Source organism: Entelurus aequoreus, linkage group LG27 (assembly GCF_033978785.1).
Source record: "Entelurus aequoreus isolate RoL-2023_Sb linkage group LG27, RoL_Eaeq_v1.1, whole genome shotgun sequence".
NCBI classification, from domain to species: domain Eukaryota; kingdom Metazoa; phylum Chordata; class Actinopteri; order Syngnathiformes; family Syngnathidae; genus Entelurus; species Entelurus aequoreus.
This window is the reverse complement of record NC_084757.1, coordinates 1307999-1327227: the sequence shown is the minus strand read 5'-3', so window position 1 is coordinate 1327227 and position 19229 is coordinate 1307999. Positions and strand designations below refer to the sequence as shown.

The 19229-nt window shown below is 39.1% G+C and overlaps 2 protein-coding genes across 2 annotated transcripts in view; both read right to left on the bottom strand.

Moving 5' to 3' along the window:
• The window catches only part of sap130a (Sin3A-associated protein a), a 45698-nt gene extending 43401 nt beyond the window's left edge, over window positions 1-2297 (bottom strand). Inside the window, exon 1 of the mRNA XM_062038582.1 lies at window positions 2127-2297. The gene's annotated coding sequence lies outside the window, so the exon portion shown is untranslated. The remainder of the gene's footprint in view (window positions 1-2126) is intronic.
• A 9796-nt stretch (window positions 2298-12093) lies between these two features.
• Window positions 12094-19229, bottom strand: part of LOC133644047 (angiomotin-like 2a) — a 41929-nt gene continuing 34793 nt past the window's right edge. The window contains exons 9-11 of the mRNA XM_062038367.1: window positions 18256-18404; window positions 18031-18144; window positions 12094-16123 (exon numbers count right to left, since the gene is read on the bottom strand). Coding sequence (XP_061894351.1) covers window positions 16023-16123; window positions 18031-18144; window positions 18256-18404 — 364 coding nt within the window. The 3' untranslated portion in view covers window positions 12094-16022. The remainder of the gene's footprint in view (window positions 16124-18030; window positions 18145-18255; window positions 18405-19229) is intronic.

Below are 19229 nucleotides of genomic sequence, written 5' to 3'. Positions count from 1 at the left end.
ATTAGTTGTTGCAGCCCTAATATATATATATATATATATATATATATATATATATATATATATATATATATATATATATATATATATATATATATATATATATACCTATACTGGTTCACCTGCACTGGCTTCCTGTGCACTTCAGATGCGACTTCAAGGTTTTACTACTTACGTATAAAATCAGAATCAGAAATATTAAACGGTCTAGCTCCATCCTATCTTGCTGATTGTATTGTACCATATGTCCCGGCGAGAAATCTGCGTTCAAAGAACTCCGGCTTATTAGTGATTCCCAGAGCCCAAAAAAAGTCTGCGGGCTATAGAGCGTTTTCTACTGGGGCTCCAGTACAGTTCGAGATGCTACCTCAGTAAAAGCATTTAAGTCCCATCTTAAAACTCACTTGCATACTCTAGCCTTTGAATGGACCCCCCCCTTTTAGACCAGTTGATCTGCCGTCTCTTTTCTGCTCTGCACCCTTCTCCTGCGCGGAGAGGTTGTTAGGTGACCACAGATGACGCGCTAGCTGTTCAAAGTCGGGACCCGGGGTGGACCACTCATCTGTGCATCAGTCCGTGGCGTCTCTGTGCTGCTGACTTGTCTCCACTCAAGATGATCCCCTGCTGGCCCCACTATGGACTGGACTCTCACACTATTATGTTAGATCCACTATGGACTGGACTCTCACACTATTATTTTAGATCCACTATGGACTGGACTCTCACACTATTATGTTAGATCCACTATGGACTGGACTCTCACTATTATGTTAGATCCACTATGGACTGGACTTTCACACTATTATGTTAGATCCACTATGGACGGGACTCTCACACTATTATGTTAGATCCACTATGGACTGGACTTTCACTATTATGTTAGATCCACTATGGACTGGACTCTCACACTATTATGTTAGATCCACTATGGACTGGACTCTCACAATATTATGTTAGATCCACTATGGAATGGACTCTCACACTATTATGTTAGATCCACTATGGACTGGACTCTCACACTATTATGTTAGATCCACTATGGACTCTCGCACTATTATGTTAGATCCACTAGGGACTGGACTCTCACACTATTATGTTAGATCCACTATGGACTGGACTCTCACACTATTATGTTAGATCCACTATGGACTCTCGCACTATTATGTTAGATCCACTAGGGACTGGACTCTCACACTATTATGTTAGATCCACTATGGACTGGACTCTCACACTATTATGTTAGATCCACTATGGACTGGACTCTCACACTATTATGTTAGATCCACTATGGACTGGACTCTCACTATTATGTTAGATCCACTATGGACGGGACTCTCACACTATTATGTTAGATCCACTATGGACTGGACTCTCACACTATTATGTTAGATCCACTATGGACTGGACTCTCACACTATTATGTTAGATCCACCATGGACTGGACTCTCACACTATTAACTAGATCCACTCCACATCCATTGGGGGGGTTCCCACATCTGCGGTCCCCTCCAAGGTTTCTCATTGTCATCCCATTGGGTTGAGTTTTTCCTTGCCCTGATGTGGGATCTGAGCCCAGGGTGTCGTTGTGGCTTGTGCAGCCCTTTGAGACATTCGTGATTTAGGGCTATATGAATAAATACATTGAGTAGAAATGACACAAAGTATGACGACCTCAACAATGAAAAGCTCGAATTAACCCTTCGCGCGCCGAGCGGAGACGCAAACATGGTTCATGCATCACTTTTAAAAGGACATACTTGTAAGAATGAGTTATTATATATGCTTAACCAATCTACATTTAATGGTGGAGCTCACGTTCGGTGGTCAGCGGGAGGGCGAAACACTCGTCAACTCTACCGTTGCACATGAAAACATGAAGTGAGCCGACAAGTGTCCTTTTTTTTTTTGCTGCTAAAATTGAAGGAGTAAGCGCGATGTTAGCGGAGTGAAACTCCATCTTTGAACATGCTTTTCGTTCGGTGACTAAACAGAATAAGAATGGCTAGCCCAGCTAGCCTAGCCTAGCAACAAGCTAACGCTAGTAGGGCTAACCCCGGTCATCATGCCATACGCGCAACTTCCAAAGAGCGTATATTTCGTGACGCAGAGCGGTGTTTGCGGGTCCTTACCGTATCGCCGAGGTCATAAATATATCTCCTTTTCTAGATTACAATTTTTCCATTCGATTTTCTCTTTTTTTTTTTTTTTTTTTTACGCCAACATGTAAACCGGAAGAACGCTCAAAGTAGAGCCCGCCCCCCCTCGGCTCCTTTTAACCAATCAGCGAAGTGAAAGCTGAGGCGTCGACCAATGGGAGGTCGAGAATTGTTGTTGACTAACCTAAACCTACACCCGGGAGAGGGGTGGTCTAAGTCTTCTCGGACCGCCACAACCGACGCGAGCAAACGCGTCAAAAACAGAATGGAACAAATGTACAAAAAAATTCGTACAAATGCCCAAAACGCGCGCAAGAGAGAAATGCTGCAATTTTCGCTATGCTGCCTGGAAGTTAGCCAGGCTAGCTCAAATGACTCTTATTTTGAAAGGATACGGTTGTGGCAGTCCCTCGCGTCTTCCGCTTTCGACCTGCACGTCAATGAGATAAAAGATTGTAAAAATATATTCCAATTGAAAAAAATATATAAAGACATATGGACAGCCATAAGTGTTTACATTTTGCTTAATATTTATTAATTTACTTGTTTTTTTGTCTGGTTTTGTATTTGTTTTGTTTCATCCCGTGAGGTGTATATTACTTTTTTTGTTCAGTTTGAACTTCATGAAGTTTTGCACTTGTTGTGTTTTTTTGTTTGTTTTCATTATCTTTGGATATATTTGTTTGGTTTGTATGATATCCATTGAATAAGACTATGTATTATGTTGAAGGGGGCAGGAAAATATAAGATTTTTCTTCATCCTGCTCCTTCTCAGGCATTGGTGTGTAAATGTGTGTTTAGTTTCTGGAGGTTTAATTGTCTATCGATCAAAGATGCGCATCAATGAAGGAGATAAAAAAAAAAAAAAATGAAATGAAAAAATTCCTACAATGAAGACTAGGGGGCGCTAGACTGCCATTGTAGAACTTTTTTTTATTTGTATTTATTTTTTATTGAACAACAAACATACATTTATAATTCACACAAAAATCAAGGTACTTTTAACACCAAGGAAAGAAAACAAAAGCAAATACAGAGAGTAATAATACTAAATAATATATTTATATAAAAAAATGGGCTACTTAAATCACTTTAAATGTTTTTAACAAGAATATCAATATAAGGGCTTTTGTACTCTTAATCCTTCTCCAAGATTTCACTGTAAGTAAGTAGGGATGTCCGATAATGGCTTTTTTGCCGATATTCCGATATTGTCCAACTCTTAATTACCGAAACCGATATCAACCGGTACCGATATATACAGTCGTGGAATTAACACATTATTATGCCTAATTTGGACAACCAGGTATGGTGAAGATTAGGTCCTTTTTAAAAAAAAAAAAAAAAGATAAATAAATTAAAAACATTTTCTTGAATAAAAAAGAAAGTAAAACAATATAAAAACAGTTACATAGAAACTAGTAATTAATGAAAATGAGTCAAATTAACTGTTAAAGGTTAGTTCATGTGTGCTTACGGACTGTATCCCTTGCAGACTGTATTGATATATAATGTAGGAACCAGAATATTAATAACAGAAAGAAACAACCCTTTTGTGTGAATGAGCGTGAATGGGGGAGGGAGGTTTTTTGGGTTGGTGCACTAATTGTAAGTGTATCTTGTGTTTTTTATGTTGATTTGATAAAAAAAAAAAAAAAAAATTTAAATAAAAAAAAGATACCAATAATTAAAAAAAACGATACCGATAATTTCCGATATTAAATTTTTTAAAAGCATTTTTCGGCCGATAATATCGGCAGACCGATATTATCGGACATCTCTAATTGTAAGCCATTAAGCCAATTTAAAAATGTAGGCCTTTTTTCTTTTTTTTTTTTTTTAAATAAAAAAAATAAAATAAAAATGTAGGCCTTACTTTAATAAATCGACATTTATTTACCATTTACCATGAATTGATTTACGTGGACCCCGACTTAAAAAAGTTGAAAAGCTTATTGGGGTGTTACCATTTAGTGGTCAATTGTACGGAATATGTACTGTACTGTGCAATCTACTCATAAAAGTTTCAATCAATCAATGTAGAACATTTTTTGCCTGGAGCATAGTAGAACTTTATAACAAGTCTGGTTGCTCCAAAATTGGGTTAAGCGATACTGCAAATGTTGGTATCGAAGCGATACCAACTACATGCAGTGTACCGATACTTTTAATGATATTGGGATTTGTGCCTTTAAATTTGTTGATCTTGTTTATAATTGGAATACAACGCAGGACAAAAGCTTTCCGCAAACCAAAAAATATGTGTACTTATTAATGAATACTTTTACGGTAAATAAATATAACTGTACAAGAGCATGACACGATACCAAGAAAACGATTTGAAAAACATAGTCAATCACTACTTCGTTGTCTGGCATTTAAAACTTTCACAGACCTCCTGTAGAGAATATTTCAATACTTTACATAAAACATATTCAAAGGACAAAAAACACATAGGTATCTGAAAATAAACAAGCTAAAAACATCAAATAAACAAATACCAGAACTTAAAAACATCCATCTTATTTGATGCGTCACTATCCTGGTGTAGTACACACTGTACTAGTACATACTGCATGATACGCCCACATCCAATACACACTAACAGTATCCATGAGGTCACCTTTGACCTTTGACCTGGTGTGTGTCCAGTAAATATCCTTGCAGTGGAGTCATCATCATGACCACACATTTACATATACAGTATTTACATGCATGTACATCTTTGTCTTGTACGTAGTGTACAGGCATGTGCACTTACGACTGTATGAAATGTATGTATGTACTGTATGTATATCTAGATGTACAGTATGTACTGTATGTAGTATACATGTATACGCATGCACTGTATGTAGTGTATGTACATGTAGATGTATGTACTGTATGTAGTATACATGTATGAACATGTACATGCATGCACTGTATGTAGTGTATGTATATGTAGATGTATGTACTGTATGTAGTATACATGTATATGCATGCACTGTATGTACATGTAGATGTATGTACTGTATGTAGTATACATGTATATGCATGTACATACATGCACTGTATGTAGTGTATGTATATGTAGATGTATGTACTGTATGTAGTGTACATGTATATGCATGTACATACATGCACTGTATGTAGTGTATGTATATGTAGATGTATGTACTGTATGTAGTGTACATGTACATGTATGTAGTGTTTTTACATGTAGATATATGTAGTGTACATGTATATAGTGTACATGTACATGTAGATGTACATGTAAGGTCATTGAAGCTGCCAAAACATTCCTGCATGCTCAAGCATGACCGGAGCATTCCACAGCTCTCTCTCTCACACACACACACACACACACACACACACACACACACACACACACACACACACACACACACACACACACACACACACACACACACACACACACACACACACACACACACACACACACACACACACACACACACACACACGCGTACCCAACAACTCACCCATATATCCTTCTATACACTCATCCATTCACCAACCCTGCCATTCATTCATCCATCCATTCATCCACCCATCATCCATCCATGTATTATAAAATTGTCATGAAAAAGGGATGAGGAAGTCAAAGAAAAGGGAACAGGAAGTCACAGAAAAGGGAACAGGAAGTTAGGGAAAAGGGAACAGGAAGTAATGGAAAATGGAACAGGAAGTAATGGAAAATGGAACAGGAAGTTATGGAAAAAAAGAACAGGAAGTCATAGAGAAAAAACATGAAGTCAAGGAAAAGGGAACAGGAAGTTATGGAGGAAAGGAACAGGAAGTCATAGAAAAGGGAACCGGAAGTCACGGAGAAGGGAACAGGAAGTCAAGGAAAAGGGAACAGGAAGTTAGGGAAAAGGGATGAAGAAGTCAAGGAAAAGGGAACAAGAAGTCACAGAAAAGGGAACAGCAAGTTATGGAAAAGGGACCAGGAAGTCATGGAAAAGGGAACAGCAAGTTATTGAAAAAAAGGAACAGGAAGTCATAGAAAAAGGAACAGGAAATCAAAGAAAAGGGAACAGGAAGTTATGGAAAAAAAAGGAACAGGAAATCATAGAAAAGGGAACCGGAAGTCATGGAGAAGGGAACAGGAAGTCAAGGAAAAGGGAACAGGAAGTTAGGGAAAAGGGAACAGGAAGTAATGGAAAATGGTACAGGAAGTTATGGAAAAAAAGAGCAGGAAGTCAGAGAAAAAACATGAAGTCAATGAAAAGGGAACAGGAAGTTATGGAAGAAAGGAACAGGAAGTCATAGAAAAGGGAACCGGAAGTCACGGAGAAGGGAACAGGAAGTCAAGGAAAAGGGAACAGGAAGTTAGGGAAAAGGGATGAAGAAGTCAAGGAAAAGGGAACAAGAAGTCACAGAAAAGGGAACAGCAAGTTATGGAAAAGGGACCAGGAAGTCATGGAAAAGGGAACAGCAAGTTGTGGAGAAAAAGGAACAGGAAGTTAGGGAAAAGGGAACAGGAAGTAATGGAAAATGGTACAGGAAGTTATGGAAAAAAAGAGCAGGAAGTCAGAGAAAAAACATGAAGTCAATGAAAAGGGAACAGGAAGTTATGGAAGAAAGGAACAGGAAGTCATAGAAAAGGGAACCGGAAGTCACAGAGAAGGGAACAGGAAGTCAAAGAAAAGGGAACAGGAAGTTAGGGAAAAGGGATGAAGAAGTCAAGGAAAAGGGAACAAGAAGTCACAGAAAAGGGAACAGCAAGTTATGGAAAAGGGACCAGGAAGTCATGGAAAAGGGAACAGCAAGTTGTGGAAAAAAAGGAACAGGAAGTCATAGAAAAAGGAACAGGGAGTTAGGGAAAAGGGAACAGGAAGTCATGGAAAATGGTACAGGAAGTTATGGAAAAAAAGAACAGGAAGTCATAGAGAAAAAACATGAAGTCAAGGAAAAGGGAACAGGAAGTTATGAAAGAAAGGAACAGGAAGTCATAGAAAAGGGAACCGGAAGTCACGGAGGAGGGGACAGGAAGTCAAGGAAAAGGGAACAGGAAGTTAGGGAAAAGGGATGAAGAAGTCAAGGAAAAGGGAACAAGAAGTCACAGAAAAGGGAACCGTAAGTTATGAAAAAGGGACCAGGAAGTCATGGAAAAGGGAACAGCAAGTTATGGAAAAAAAAGGAACAGGAAGTCATAGAAAAAGGAACAGGAAATCAAAGAAAAGGGAACAGGAAGTTATGGAAAAAAGGAACAGGAAATCATAGAAAAGGGAACCGGAAGTCATGGAGAAGGGAACAGGAAGTCAAGGAAAAGGGAGCAGGAAGTCACAGAAAAGGGAACAGGAAGTTAGGGAAAAGGGAACAGGAAGTAATGGAAAATGGTACAGGAAGTTATGGAAAAAAAGAACAGGAAGTCATAGAAAAAAACATGAAGTCAAGGAAAAGGGAACAGGAAATTATGGAAGAAAGGAACAGGAAGTCATAGAAAAGGGAACCGGAAGTCACGGAGAAGGGAACAGGAAGTCAAGGAAAAGTGAACAGGAAGTTAGGGAAAAGGGAACAAGAAGTCACAGAAAAGGGAACAGCAAGTTATGGAAAAAAAGGAACAGGAAGTCATAGAAAAAGGAACAGGAAATCATAGAAAAGGGATCATGAAGTTATGGAAAAAAGGAACAGGAAATCATAGAAAAGGGAACCGGAAGTCATGGAGAAGGGAACAGGAAGTCAAGGAAAAGGGAACAGGAAGTTAGGGAAAAGGGATGAAGAAGTCAAGGAAAAGGGAACAAGAAGTCACAGAAAAGGGAACAGCAACTTATGGAAAAGGGATCAGGAAGTCATGGAAAAGGGAACAGCAAGTTATGGAAAAAAAGGAACAGGAAGTCATAGAAAAAGGAACAGGAAATCAAAGAAAAGGGGACAGGAAGTTATGGAAAAAAGGAACAGGAAATCATAGAAAAGGGAACAGCAAGTTATGGAAAAAAAGGAACAGGAAGTCATAGAAAAAGGAACAGGAAATCAAAGAAAAGGGGACAGGAAGTTATGGAAAAAAGGAACAGGAAATCATAGAAAAGGGAACAGCAAGTTATGGAAAAAAAGGAACAGGAAGTCATAGAAAAAGGAACAGGAAATCAAAGAAAAGGGAACAGGAAGTTATGGAAAAAAGGAAAAGGAAATCATAGAAAAGGGAACTGGAAGTCATGGAGAAGGGAACAGGAAGTCAAGGAAAAGGGAACAGGAAGTTAGGGAAAAGGGAACAGGAAGTTAGGGAAAAGGGATGAGGAAGTCAAGGAAAAGGGAACAAGAAGTCACAGAAAAGGGAACAGCAAGTTATGGAAAAGGGACCAGGAAGTCATGGAAAAGGGAACAGCAAGTTGTGGAAAAAAAGGAACAGGAAGTCATAGAAAAAGGAACAGGAAATCAAAGAAAAGGGGACAGGAAGTTATGGAAAATGGTACAGGAAGTTATGGAAAAAAGGAACAGGAAATCATAGAAAAGGGAACAGCAAGTTATGGAAAAAAAGGAACAGGAAGTCATAGAAAAAGGAACAGGAAATCAAAGAAAAGGGAACAGGAAGTTATGGAAAAAAGGAAAAGGAAATCATAGAAAAGGGAACTGGAAGTCATGGAGAAGGGAACAGGAAGTCAAGGAAAAGGGAACAGGAAGTTAGGGAAAAGGGATGAGGAAGTCAAGGAAAAGGGAACAGGAAGTTAGGGAAAAGGGATGAGGAAGTCAAGGAAAAGGGAACACAAAGTCACAGAAAAGGGAACAGGAAGTCAAAGAAAAGGGAACAGGAAGTCATGGAAAAGGGAACAGGAAGTCATGGAAAATGGTACAGGAAGTTATGGAAAAAAGAACAGGAAGTCATAGAGAAAAAACATGAAGTCAAGGAAAAGGGAACAGGAAGTTATGGAAGAAAGGAACAGGAAGTCATAGAAAAGGGAACCGGAAGTCACGGAGAAGGGAACAGGAAGTCAAGGAAAAGGGAACAGGAAGTTAGGGAAAAGGGATGAAGAAGTCAAGGAAAAGGGAACAAGAAGTCACAGAAAAGGGAACAGCAAGTTATGGAAAAGGGATCAGGAAGTCACGGAAAAGGGAACAGCAAGTTATTGGAAAAAAAGGAACAGGAAGTCATAGAAAAAGGAACAGGAAATAAAAGAAAATGGAACAGGAAGTTATGGAAAAAAGGAACAGGAAATCATAGAAAAGGGAACCGGAAGTCATGGAGAAGGGAACAGGAAGTCAAGGAAAAGGGAACAGGAAGTTAGGGAAAAGGGAACAGGAAGTAATGGAAAATGGTACAGGAAGTTATGGAAAAAAGAACAGGAAGTCAGAGAAAAAACATGAAGTCAATGAAAAGGGAACAGGAAGTTATGGAAGAAAGGAACAGGAAGTCATAGAAAAGGGAACCGGAAGTCACGGAGAAGGGAACAGGAAGTCAAGGAAAAGGGAACAAGAAGTTAGGGAAAAGGGATGAAGAAGTCAAGGAAAGGGGAACAAGAAGTCACAGAAAAGGGAACAGCAAGTTATGGAAAAGGGACCAGGAAGTCATGGAAAAGGGAACAGCAAGTTGTGGAAAAGGGACCAGGAAGTCATGGAAAAGGGAACAGGAAGTTATGGAAAAGGGAACAGGAAGTAATGGAAAATGGTACAGGAAGTTATGGAAAAAAAGAACAGGAAGTCATAGAAAAAAAACATGAAGTCAAGGAAAAGGGAACAGGAAGTTATGGAAGAAAGGAACAGGAAGTCATAGAAAAGGGAACCGGAAGTCACGGAGAAGGGAACAGGAAGTCAAGGAAAAGGGAACAGGAAGTTAGGGAAAAGGGATGAAGAAGTCAAGGAAAAGGGAACAAGAAGTCACAGAAAAGGGAACAGCAAGTTATGGAAAAGGGATCAGGAAGTCATGGAAAAGGGAACAGCAAGTTATTGGAAAAAAAGGAACAGGAAGTCATAGAAAAAGGAACAGGAAATAAAAGAAAAGGGAACAGGAAGTTATGAAAAAAAGGAACAGGAAATCATAGAAAAGGGAACCGGAAGTCATGGAGAAGGGAACAGGAAGTCAAGGAAAAGGGAACAGGAAGTTAGGGAAAAGGGAACAGGAAGTAATGGAAAATGGTACAGGAAGTTATGGAAAAAAAGAACAGGAAGTCAGAGAAAAAACATGAAGTCAATGAAAAGGGAACAGGAAGTTATGGAAGAAAGGAACAGGAAGTCATAGAAAAGGGAACCGGAAGTCACGGAGAAGGGAACAGGAAGTCAAGGAAAAGGGAACAAGAAGTTAGGGAAAAGGGATGAAGAAGTCAAGGAAAAGGGAACAAGAAGTCACAGAAAAGGGAACAGCAAGTTATGGAAAAAGGACCAGGAAGTAATGGAAAAGGGAACAGCAAGTTGTGGAAAAGGGACCAGGAAGTCATGGAAAAGGGAACAGGAAGTAATGGAAAAGGGAACAGGAAGTAATGGAAAATGGTACAGGAAGTTATGGAAAAAAAGAACAGGAAGTCATAGAAAAAAAAACATGAAGTCAAGGAAAAGGGAACAGGAAGTTATGGAAGAAAGGAACAGGAAGTCATAGAAAAGGGAACCGGAAGTCACAGAGAAAGGAACAGGAAGTCAAGGAAAAGGGAACAGGAAGTTAGAGAAAAGGGATGAAGAAGTCAAGGAAAAGGGAACAAGAAGTCACAGAAAAGGGAACAGCAAGTTATGGAAAAGGGACCAGGAAGTCATGGAAAAGGGAACAGGAAGTTATGGAAAAAAAGAACAGGAAGTCAGAGAAAAAAAACATGAAGTCAAGGAAAAGGGAACAGGAAGTTATGGAAGAAAGGAACAGGAAGTTATAGAAAAGGGAACCGGAAGTCACGGAGAAGGGAACAGGAAGTCAAGGAAAAGGGAACAGGAAGTTAGGGAAAAGGGATGAAGAAGTCAAGGAAAAGTGAACAAGAAGTCACAGAAAAGGGAACAGCAAGTTATGGAAAAGGGACCAGGAATTCATGGAAAAGGGAACAGCAAGTTATGGAAAAAAAGGAACAGGAAGTCATAGAAAAAGGAACAGGAAATCAAAGAAAAGGGAACAGGAAGTTATGGAAACAAGGAAAAGGAAATCATAGAAAAGGGAACTGGAAGTCATGGAGAAGGGAACAGGAAGTCAAGGAAAAGGGAACAGGAAGTTAGGGAAAAGGGAACAGGAAGTTAGGGAAAAGGGATGAGGAAGTCAAGGAAAAGGGAACAAAAAGTCACAGAAAAGGGAACAGGAAGTCAAAGAAAAGGGAACAGGAAGTTAGGGAAAAGGGAACAGGAAGTCAAAGAAAAGGGAACAGGAAGTCAAAGAAAAGGGAACAGGAAGTCAAAGAAAAGGGAACAGGAATTCAAGGAAAAGAGAACAGGAAGTCAAGGAAAAGGGAACAGGAAGTCAAAGAAAAGGGAACAGGAAGTCAAGGAAAAGGGAACAGGAAGTCATTGAAAAGGGAACAGGAAGTCAAAGAAAAGGGAACAGGAAGTCAAGGAAAAGGGAACAGGAAGTCAAAGAAAAGGGAACAGGAAGTCAAGGAAAAGGGAACAGGAAGTCAAGGAAAAGGGAACAGGAAGTCATAGAACAGTTGAAAGGAAGTTAGGGAATCTCAGTAGAAAGGTTTTTCCAGGCGCTCCTTCTGCTGATGTTCAAGGTGAGGAGAAGTTTGTTCCTCCTCCTCTGAGAAGTAGTCCAGATGTGCGAGGAATGTGAAGAATGTGGCGAGAGTGTGGAAGAGAACATGTCACACCTGCTCCTCTCGGGAGAAAACGAGTTGGAAATGTGTGGCATGTGTGGAATGTGCCATGAAAACACGCTCTGGGAAGACTGTTCCTTCAAGGGAGCGTCCTGCAGTCTACTTTAAAGTAGTCTGTGTACAGCAACAGACCAACTTTAAAGTAGTCTGTGTGTGTGTGTCGTGCCGGAAGTGCTAACTCATGCATTTCAGCGATTGTCAACAAAAGAGGAAGGCAGACGTGATGGACATATATTAATACTTTAATCTCTTGGAGGAACACATGACTTCATCACAAGTTGACACCAAAATGTGTGTGTGTGTGTGTGTGCGTGTGTGTGTGTGTGTGTGTGTGTGTGTGTGTGTGTGTGTGTGTGTGTGTGTGTGTGTGTGTGTGTGTGTGTGTGTGTGTGTGTGTGTGTGTGTGTGTGTGTGTGTGTGTGTGTGTGTGTGTGTGTTGAGATGCAATAAAATGTACAATCAAATAAAAATAAAGAAGTCCGTTTGGCCGTTCCTCTCCTTCCACGGCGAAGACTCCAATGGTACACGCCGGTGGCGGAACCAGCCGCCACGGGTCCGATCCCGAGAGGGGAGACGCGCGGAGAATGCGAGCCATTTTTAACGTTTTAATCATCTTAAGTTTTTTTTGTTGTTGTTTAATGTCATGATGGATTTCAACTTTCCCTCAGTGAACCACAGCTCCCTAGCACTCGTGCAATTATCCTGCTCGTGACAGATTATATATTAGTTTTTTCAATCATCTTAAATTTGTTTGTTTGTTTACTGTCATGTTTGTTTCCCTCAGTGAACCGTAGCTCCCAAGTGCCGGCAGCACTCATGCAATTACGTTGCTACTGTCAGATTATATGTTAGTTTTTTTAATCATGTTAAATTTGTTTGTTTAATGTCATGATGGATTTCAACTTTCCCTCAGTGAACCGCAGCTCCCTGGTGCCGGCAGCACTCGTGCTATTATCCTGCTACTGTCAGATTATATATTAGTTTTTTCAATCATCTTAAACTTGTTTGTTTGTTTAATGTTATGATGGGTTTCAACTTTCCCCTCAGTGAACCACAGCTCCCTAGTGCCGGCAGCACTCGTGCTATTATCCTGCTACTGTCAGATTATGTATTAGTTTTTTCAATCATCTTAAACTTGTTTGTTTGTTTAATGTCATGATGGGTTTCAACTTTCCCTCAGTGAACCGCAGCTCCCCAGTGCCGGCAGCACTCGTGCAATTATCCTGCTCGTGTCAGATTATATATTAGTTTTTTTTAATTATCTGAAGTTTGTTTTGTTTGTTTAATGTCATGATGGATTTCAACTTTCCCTCAGTGAACCACAGCTCCCTAGTTCCGGCAGCACTCGTGCAATTATCCTGCTAGTGTCAGATTATATATTATTATTTTTTTAATCATCTTAAGTTTGTTTGTTTAATGTCATGATGGATTTCAACTTTCCCTCAGTGAACCACAGATGTCTAGTGCTGGCAGCACTCGTGTAATTATCTTGCTGCTGTCAGATTACATGTTAGTTTTTTTAATTATCTGAAGTTTGTTTGTTTAATGTCATGATGGATTTCAACTTTCCCTCAGTGAACCACAGCTCCCTAGCACTCGTGCAATTATCCTGCTCGTGTCAGATTATATGTTAGTTTTTTCAATCATCTTAAATTTGTTTGTTTGTTTACTGTCATGTTTGTTTCCCTCAGTGAACCGTAGCTCCCAAGTGCCGGCAGCACCCATGCAATTATGTTGCTACTGTCAGATTATATGTTAGTTTTTTTAATCATCTTAAATTTGTTTGTTTAATGTCATGATGGATTTCAACTTTCCCTCAGTGAACCGCAGCTCCCTGGTGCCGGCAGCACTCGTGCTATTATCCTGCTACTGTCAGATTATATATTAGTTTTTTCAATCATCTTAAACTTGTTTGTTTGTTTAATGTCATGATGGGTTTCAACTTTCCCTCAGTGAACCACAGCTCCCTAGTGCCGGCAGCACTCGTGCTATTATCCTGCTACTGTCAGATTATATAATAGTTTTTTCAATCATCTTGAACTTGTTTGTTTGTTTAATGTCATGATGGGTTTCAACTTTCCCTCAGTGAACCGCAGCTCCCCAGTGCCGGCAGCACTCGTGCAATTATCCTGCTCGTGTCAGATTATCTATTAGTTTTTTTAATTATCTGAAATTTGTTTGTTTGTTTAATGTCATGGTGGATTTCAACTTTCCCTCAGTGAACCACAGCTCCCTAGTTCCGGCAGCACTCGTGCAATTATCCTGCTAGTGTCAGATTATATATTATTTTTTTTTTAATCATCTTAAGTTGGTTTGTTTAATATCATGATGGATTTCAACTTTCCCTCAGTGAACCGCAGCTCCCTAGTGCCGGCAGCACTCGTGCAACCATCTTGTGACTATCAGACGGGTGTTTTTCCTAAGTTTTTTTTTTTTTTTTAACATTGGCGTCGTCATCTTGTCTCTGTGTCACAATGTCATGACGGGATTCATCTTTCCCCCATTGAACCGCTGCTCCCTAGTGCCGGCAGCACTCCTGCAACCATCTTGTGACTATCAGATGGGTGTTTTTCCTAAGTTTTTTTTTTTTTAACATAGGCATCTTCATTTTGTCCCTGTCACAATGTCATGATGAGCTGTATCTCTCTTTCAGTGAACCGCAGCTCCCTAGTGCTGGCAGCACTCGTTCAACCATCCTGTGACTATCAGATGGGTGTTTTTCCTAGGTTTGTTTGTTGTTTTGAACATAGGCGTCGTCATCTTGTCTCTGCGTCACAATGTCATGACGGGAGTTATCTTTCCCTCAGTGAACCGCAGCTCCCTTGTGCCGGCAGCACTCCTGCAACCATCTTGTGACTATCAGATGGGTTTTTTTCCTAAGTTTTTTTTTTTTTTAACATAAGCGTCATTTTGTCTCTGTGTCACAATGTCATGATGAGCTGTATCTCTCTTTCAGTGAACCGCAGCTCCCTAGTGCCGGCAGCACTCGTGCAACCATCCTGCGACTATCAGATGGGTGTTTTTCCTAGGTTTGTTTGTTGTTTTGAACATAGGCGTCGTCATCTTGTCTCTGCGTCACAATGTCATGATGGGAGTTATCTTTCCCTCAGTGAACCGCAGCTCCCTTGTGCCGGCAGGACTCGTGCAACTATCTTGTGACTATCAGATGGGTGTTTTTCCTAGTTTAAAAAATTTTTTTTTTTAACATAGGCGTCGTCATCTTGTCTCTGCGTCACAATGTCATGACGGGAGTTATCTCTCCCTCAGTGAACCGCAGCTCCCTTGTGCCGGCAGCACTCGTGCAACTATCTTGTGACTATCAGATGGGTGTTTTTCCTAGTTTAAAAATTTTTTTTTTTTAACATAGGCGTCGTCATCTTGTCTCTGCGTCACAATGTCATGACGGGAGTTATCTCTCCCTCAGTGAACCGTAGCTCCCTTGTGCCGGCAGCACTCGTGCAACTATCTTGTGACTATCAGATGGGTGTTTTTATTAGTTTAAAAAAAAAATATTTTTAACATAGGCGTCGTCATCTTGTCTCTGCGTCACAATGTCATGACGGGAGTTATCTCTCCCTCAGTGAACCGTAGCTCCCTTGTGCCGGCAGCACTCGTGCAACTATCTTGTGACTATCAGATGGGTGTTTTTATTAGTTTAAAAAAAAAATATTTTTAACATAGGCGTCGTCATCTTGTCTCTGCGTCACAATGTCATGACGGGAGTTATCTCTCCCTCAGTGAACCGTAGCTCCCAAGTGCCGGCAGCACTCGTGCGAGCTCACATTATGGACACTTTTTTTTCTTTCTTTTTTTTTTTCTTTTTTTTGGTCACGTTAGGTTTTTTGACGCACAGCGGCGGCAAACGTGGGACATTTGCGTGACAGGGCGACGAGACGGCGGCGCCAGAAGGACATTATTGAGGGTCTTTGGGAGGAGGACTAAGCGGACTTTGGACAGACAAGATAAATAATAAGTTAGATAAAAAGATGGCGCTCTGTTACACAGAAGAGACGCTTCATTTAAATAAAAAGGCAATAAAACACAGAATGTTGGAGCTTAAAAAAGACGAGCAGCACATTAGAAATAAATAAGACACACGTGTTCTAAGGTCTCACAGTCCTTCAGGCTTCTCTGCCATTTTGAGCCTTCTTCAGATGAGGATCTCCACCATATCCTCCATGTCCACCATGTCCTCCATATCCTCCATGTCCACCATGTCCTCGTCCCTTCTGCCCGTGCTCGTCATTTCCCCTGAGGCAAAAACAACAATGAAAGTCATGTTTAGGTGCATCCATCATCCAGTCTGTCCCAAGTACACATGGACCCATATGGTTTCTTCAGGGCCGATACCGATACCGATTATTAGTAGTCAAGGAGGCCGATAACCCATATAGCAAAAGTTATTCAAACATGAACAGTACATGTCAGTAAACAACTGGAGAAGTTTTTTAGTTTTTTTTCACATTATTTTGAAGTAAAGGTGGGACCAGCAGTGACATCATGTTGAGTTTCATTTAGCACTAAAACTACTTTATTACGTGTCTAAGAGCAACATTTGCGTATGCAAAATTGGTAAAAAAATATGTAATATCTCTACATCACAATAACCATCTAGGAGGAACCCTGAAATATTTTGAACATTTCAATAAAAACTATTCTGGGCTCCTTATATATAAATATATATATAAAAAAAAAAAAAATGTAATAAGTATTTAAAAAAAATAAAAATAAAATAAAAATAAAATATATATATATACATATTATTATTGTATATATATTTATTTTTTAAAAGATTTTTCATTTTTTTGACTTGATTGAGAATCGTTATAAATGAGAATCGCGAGTAATTTGAAATGTTTTTATTTCTTTGGTCCGTTATCTATGTCGTGTTATTTGGTTGAATGACGGAACATGAAACTCGTGGCGCTCTTTGAGTGCTATGATGAACTACATTCCTCCATAAAATAGATAAATAGCTCTGATGCATTTCTATATTACTTAAATTCTAGCCAAACATTTAATAAAGTGGCTGGACAGGACAAATTTTTTAAAAAAAATAAAAAAATAAATAATTATATATATATATATATATATATATATATATATATATATATATATATATATATATATATATATATATATAATTTTATTGATTTTTTTGACTTGATCAAGAATCGTTATAAACATGAATCGCGATTAATTTGAAAAAAAATCAAATTTCTTTGGTCCGTTATCTATGTCGTGTTATTTGGTTGAATGACGGAACATGAAACTCGTGGCGCTCTTTGGGTGCTATGATGAACTACATTCCTCCATGAAATAGATAAACAGCTCTGATCAATTTCTATATTACTTAAATTCTAGCCAAACATTTAATAAAGTGGCTGGGGAGGACAGATTTAGAAAAAAACAAAATAAATAAATAATTGTGTATATATATATATATATATATATATATATATATATATATATATATATATATATATATATATATATATATATATATATATATATATATATATATATATATATATATATATATATATATATATGTATATATATATATATATATATATTTAAATGTATTTATTTATTTATTTTATTTTATTGTGTTTTTTTTTTAAAGGTAATAAGTATTAAAAAACATATATATATATATTTATTAATTTTTTTAATTGATTTTTTTGACTTGATTAAGAATTGTTATAAACATGAATCGCGATTAATTTGAAAAAAAATCTAATTTATCTGTCGTGTTATTTGATTGAATGACGGAACATGAAACTCGTGGCGCTCTTTTAACGAGCCCACGCTGCGGGTGTTGCGACCGACGCTGGTCGAGCGACTCCAAAGCTGCAGTCGCGAAAAAAACGAACAAAACGGGACCGGGGTCGACGCCAGGGGAGAAGGACAAAAACTGGATTTCCCGCAAAAATGGAGGGTCTTGACAGGTAAGCAAAGGGGATGTATTGCATTTTTGTACATACTAGATAATGGTATCACATGTTTAGATATTGTAGGGGGGATGGGGGGGAGCAGATACTGAAAAAAAAGGTCGATCCCAATATACGTCATGATCCAGAATATCGGCGTTGATAATCTGCCCAAGCAGGAATGGTGTGATCAAAGCCAGCGGTGGCGTCACATGTCCTACCCACCTGTGGGTGCTGTCTCCAGCGGGGGGGCCACGTCACATTGGGTGCCGGAGTCCCGGCGTGGGCTCCTGTGCTGCAGCCCGGCGCCACCTGTCTGGTCATCTGAGAGACTTTTTCCTGCGCAAAGAAAGCAGCTAAGTCAGGACTAGTCTGGTGGAGACCAGACACATTCCCGCCTAAAAAGTCCTCTCTCTCTCTCTCTGTCTTGTTTGGTCGCCCCCGACTCACCTTTGGTCTTGGTGGTGGCGGCGCCTGCCGTGGAGATGGACGGGACGGAGCGGGCCGGCCTGAGGACTCCTTGGTCCCGTCTGGAGCGCTGCTGCAGGACCCGGATCATGGAGTCCTTCTCCAGGAGCTGGACGTGCAGGGCTCGCATCCTGAGTGGACACCACATTAACCTTCTCTTACATTATCTTACCTTATTTCACATTCTCTTCATTTATCTTACCTTCCCTTACCTACTTATTACCTGCTCTTACCTACTTCTTACATTTTCTTACCCTCTCTTACATACTTCTTACCTTCTCTTACATATTTATTACCTTCTATAACATACTTATTACCTTCTCTTACATAATTATTACCTTCTCTTACATACTTATTGCATTCTCTTACATACTTATTGCCTTTCCCCATCTATTACTTACTTCTTACCTTCTTTTCTATACTTCTTATCTTCTCCTGACATTCTCTTACAAACTTCTGACCTTTTCTTCCATACTTCTTGCATGCTCTTACATACTTATTACCTTATAAATGATAATATTCTCATAAATACTTATTACCTTCTCTTCCATACTTATTACCTTCTCTTAAATACTTCTTACCTTCTCTTACTAACTTATTACCTTCTCTTCCATAGTTATTACCTTCTCTTAAATACATCTTTCCTTCTCTTCCATACTTTTTACCTTCTCCTTAAATGCTCTTAAAAACGTATAAACTTCTATAACATACTTATTACCTTTTCTTACAAACGTATTACTTTCTCCTAAATATTTATGACCTTCTCTTAACTTTTCTTCCCTACGTCTTACCTTCTCCTTATCTTCTCTTACATACTTGTTACCTTCTCTTACACATTTTTACCTTCTCTTACATACGTATTACCTTCTCTTACACGCTTATTACCATCTCTTACATACTTATTACCTTCTCTTACAGACTTATTACCTTCTTTTAAATACTTATTACCTTCACTT